Below are 4,585 nucleotides of genomic sequence, written 5' to 3' on the forward strand. Positions count from 1 at the left end.
AGGACTCATCTTTGTTCCAAGAATACTAATAGTACTTCTGGCTAAATTCCTGCTATAAGCATGAAAATTTTAAACATGAATCAGGCTTAGTTTTGCCACCCAAATCAGGAGAAATTATTCGGTGCGAAGCCCGGACGGTAAAGAACCGTCCGGATATGAGTGTACATAGTGTTTGTACACTGTATAAAAGACAAACTGTGGATAAAATTATACTTAGTGTACGTACTATGTACACTCATATCCGGACTGTTCTTTCCCGTCCAGACTCCGCACGGAATAATTTCTCCCAAATCAGGCCTCAATATATTCCTCAAGAAATACATCTTGATAGAGTATTGAAACAGCTCTATTCATCATATCTATGAATCAGTCAGTATTCTGAATTTCTGATATATCAAATAAGCATACAAAATTTCATTCCATGTATCAGGAACACCTGGAAGACACCAATGGATACAATCTGCATAAACTATTGGCTCTGCTCTCTGCTCTCCTGTCAATAATTTCCCTCTTCTCTCTGTGAAAACTGAAGTGTGGCCATCCTTTCTGAATTCTGATAGCTGTGTGATATTCAGAATTGTTACATTTATCCTTTTAATTCTATGAACTGCATCTTTCACTGCTCCCATGATCTCCAGACTTGATCCTGCTCCCCAGAATGGCCCTTTTATAGGGTAGCTCTCATTATGGCAGTTTTCAGTTCTCCCACCTCCCCATTCCCAGCTCCTGCAAGTGCATAGTAAGACTTATTAGATTTCTAAATTTAAATTTAGGGCATTAAAAACCATTCATTATTTTATTAAATCTGATGAATAAACCAATAGAAAATGAAACTTTCTGTGTTTAAATCAATAAACCAAAGAGCTAAACTGGTATGATAAATCAAGGCTTGTTTCCTCCTTAGGTGTATTTAACTACACCCTAATTAGAAATTATAAGGTTTCTTAAGCTATCTTTTATGGAAAATTATTACGCGTGGCGTTCAGATTCGTTCGGAGGCGAATCCGGACGCGCCACGTCACATGAGGCTCGGTGCATCCGGGTGATGTGGCACGTTTGGATTTGCCTCCAGACAGTCCGGACACCGCACATAATAATCTCTCATCTTTTCTAGCAATTCAAAGCTTACCAAAGATGAGTAGGAGAAAGAGTCATGAAGAATGCCTTCTGGGTTTGAGGATCGAGTGTTGATTCAATCCAATCAGTCCAAGTTTTCAGTGCTATTCTGTAAGCTGTTGGCACATCATATTCTTTCATTTCCTGAGATCCAATTCTGAAAAATTTGACAAAGTTAAAGAAGAACTATAGCTTAGAGGCTTTGTATATAAACAAGAGAAGCTATTGATCAATGCAGCCTAGCTCATGACGGCAAATTATTAGGTGCGGATACTGGACGGAAAGAATCGTTCGGATTTCTCACTGTCTACTATAAAAGCACAATCAAATCGCAGTTACTGTAGCAGCTAGCTGCGCTTTGATTGCGCTTTTACTAGAGATAGAGAGAAAAATGTATGGTTTTCTCGATCTGGTGTCCACACCTAATAATTTCTCAGCTCTTGACTTAGTATTTGTTGACTTGGCATTGAGTGTCGGCATTGATTAGTGCGTGTGTATTATTATTAAGGTTTCATTTGAGACTACCTTTTTACTGTTTTCTAAAGTAGCTTCTTAATAAAAAATTTTCAATTCAAGAAATTTTTGTGATAGAAAGCTGTTTTAAAAAACAATAAAGAAGCTGTCCCCAAAGAAGCCTAAATTACTTACGTTGCATTGATGAGAGGCGCATACATCCACCAAACATAGCTCTCGAACACCAGCACATCGACACCTTCCCATTGCCTGCTGTGTTTGGAAATTGAATCCAGCCTCACCATCCTCTTCTGCACCCTGTGCTTTGTTGCATGATCACTGTTCGACTCGACAATGAATGGCGCCCAGTAGAATTCGATCGAGGCATTGTAGTCCTAGAGAGGGTCATGATAATAGTTTGGGATTTACTCGAGCTGAAGTTTGATTTGAAATCGTTGCAAGGATAAGTTGATTTCGAGCTGGCTTTGAGCTTCACTTGTAAATCAATATCCATCTCTTTTTTTAAATTATATATTCTATTTCTATTTTCTTATCATTCTAACACTCAAATGATCTCAAGTCTAGTCAATTTGAATCAAATCAATTTTGATATCTAAACTCTAAGACCCTATTTGAGATTACTTTTATTTTTTTTAACATATTTATTTAATATGAAATGTTGGCCATTAAAAGAGAAGCATAATACTAAGTGTTGCATAGATGAGGATGCTTAGATGGATGAGTGGCTTCACCCTTAGAGATAGGATGCGAAATGAGCATATACATGAAAAGGTTGGAGTTGCTCCAGTGGAAGATAAGATTAGAAAGAGACGCCTTAGATGGTTTGGTCACATTAAGTAGAGGCCTTCTGATGATCCGGTTACGAAAGTTGAGGTATTAGATTTGACTTATGTTAAGTAAGGTAGAGATAGACCTAAAAAGACTCGGTTAGAAAATATTAGAAATGATCTTTCTTTATTAGATTTGAATGAGAATTTGACTTTCTAATAGGATAGAATGGTGAAAAAGGATTCATGTAGCTGACCCCACGTAGTGGGACAAAGGTTTGATGTTGTATTTATTCAACATGAAATTTTACAAATTAATTAAAAAAAAAAAAAGCCGAACAGACCCTAAGCAAATCAAGACCAATAAGCTTGAAAGAAGAAGTGGTAATCTCCTAACCTTTGCCAAGAAAACTTTCCTGGGTGGATCTCTATAAACAAGCTTCTTCTTCTTATCCGGAACTGCAGATTGAAGGAGACAAACCATAGATTCCCACTGCGTTCTCTGTATAGAATCTCCCACAAACATAAGCCTTTTGTTCCTCAGACTGTGGAGAAGCATCAATGCATCAAAACGAGGCAAGTTGCAGCCATATGGCTTCCATCGCCATTTCTGATAAACTGAATCAGGCCTCCCATTCTTCCTGCAGGTCACCTGCCTTGTCAAGTAAGGGCAGCTTTGTTCAGTATACAGAGGCCGCGAGCTCGGTTCTTCGAGTAGCCATTTACCTTGGAAGAGATTGCAGCCATTGTTGAAAGAAATGGAGAAATTTTTGCTGTAATGTGTTTGATGTGGAGAAGTGGAGAGTTTGGTGACTAATTTTATGGTGCGGAGGAGGAAGATGCAGCATAAGAGCAGGGGAAGGAGAGTTAGTGTTGGTCTCATTTGGTGGGATTGGAGCAAGAGAAGAATTGAACCACCGTTTGTTGATTTAAATGGTACGGCTTTTTTTATGCTTTTAAAAGCAGCTTTTTAGTGCAAAAATTTTAATTTTTCACTAAAAAATCGCTTTTAGAAGCAGTAAGAAAGCCGGTCCCAAATATAGCCTTAGTTGGTGAATGGATGCTTTTATGTTGAGACTTGAAGAGAAAGGAAGGAAGGAAAGTCCACAGAGGTTGGAGGTGGATCTGTTTCAATGGCATTAGTTGGGAAAGTTATTGGTTCTATGTTTTTGGTTCAATAGGTGCCTTAGAAGGATGCTTTTGGTGTTTTGGCAAATTCTGCAATTGTTTTGTTGAAATTATGCCGTTTGCTTGTTGTATAAGTTAGTATTGATTGTTGTGTGAGCAAATGGAGAGTCAGCATTGAATGGTGTTCAGATGCCTTCAATGGCACCATGGATGTCTCATAAATAGCTGATGACATATCTAATGCTGTAGGAGTAATCTGACTTAATGAGTTGACACTAGGAGTGTCAATAATTGATTCGACCTAAAAATCTGATCATAAATTTTCGGGTTATGGTCTAAATTTTTGACTCATTTATAGTTTTGGATCGGGTTTGGGTTAACCCGAAAATCTGATAATAACTCGAATCGACCCGCGCCTTTTAGTGATTAGGGAAAAAAATATCGAGCTGAGAGCGGGCTTAGCGGCTATGCCGGTGCGGGAGCTCTCGTCAGCGTCCTCGCTTATGTTCAGTCGTATCCCTTCATGGTTTCCTTTTCTAACCCTTCATTGCTTTCCAGTTACAGCATATCTTCCTGCTTTTTCGTGCGATAATAAGCCTCAACTCTTAAGAAAGATTACACTTTTGGTATTTCGTTTATTCTTTTTATTACAAATTTTTTGTTATTTTAGAAGCCGAAGGTGTTGAGATTTTGTGTTGCTATTCTCGGCTAGGTTGTTTAAATTTTTATATAAGTTTGTAGTTCAAATGCTAAATGAGCTATTGAGTTGTAAGTAATTGTAAATTATAAATGAGCTCATATATGGTAAGTTAAAATTTACTGTAAATAAATAAGTAATTTAAATTTGTTGAAACAATTTCTTCATGTTTTTGTTATTAGACTATTTGAGCCTTGTGATGATATATTGTTGAAGGCTTGAAACGGTGAAACCTGCTATCATTTACTCATAATATGTGGTTTTATCGAGTTGGGTCAGGTTGACCCAAACCTGTTGTGGGTCAAGTTCGGGTCTAAGAAATCAACCCGTTTGCAAATACGGGTCAGGTCAAATAGGATCAAGTCAAATTCGAGTTGGACCTGAAATCGACCCGTGACTCGCT

General features: G+C 37.8%; 1 protein-coding gene across 1 annotated transcript; it reads right to left on the reverse strand.

The window, feature by feature from the left end:
* Positions 1 to 359: 359 nt before the first annotated feature.
* Positions 360 to 3,756, reverse strand: LOC110100730 (protein trichome birefringence-like 31). The gene is made up of 5 exons (XM_028700346.1): positions 3,403 to 3,756; positions 2,755 to 3,286; positions 1,765 to 1,964; positions 1,130 to 1,273; positions 360 to 726 (listed from the first exon to the last, which is right to left on the reverse strand). Exons 1-5 carry the CDS (start codon positions 3,495 to 3,497, stop codon positions 360 to 362), a joined length of 1,338 nt encoding a protein of 445 aa, XP_028556179.1. The 5' UTR covers positions 3,498 to 3,756.
* Positions 3,757 to 4,585: the final 829 nt, after the last annotated feature.

Source organism: Dendrobium catenatum, unplaced genomic scaffold (assembly GCF_001605985.2).
Source record: "Dendrobium catenatum unplaced genomic scaffold, ASM160598v2 fragScaff_scaffold_1488, whole genome shotgun sequence".
NCBI classification, from domain to species: domain Eukaryota; kingdom Viridiplantae; phylum Streptophyta; class Magnoliopsida; order Asparagales; family Orchidaceae; genus Dendrobium; species Dendrobium catenatum.

Coding starts and splice junctions, on each gene's coding strand:
- LOC110100730 (XM_028700346.1), bottom strand. CDS start 3,497: ATGCCATTGAAACAGATCCACCTCCAACCTCTGTGGACTTTCCTTCCT. Junction 3,287..3,402: donor AGCATCCATTCACCAACTAA/GGCTATATTTGG, acceptor CGTACCATTTAA/ATCAACAAACGGTGGTTCAA. Junction 1,965..2,754: donor GGAAAGTTTTCTTGGCAAAG/GTTAGGAGATTA, acceptor GACCCTCTCTAG/GACTACAATGCCTCGATCGA.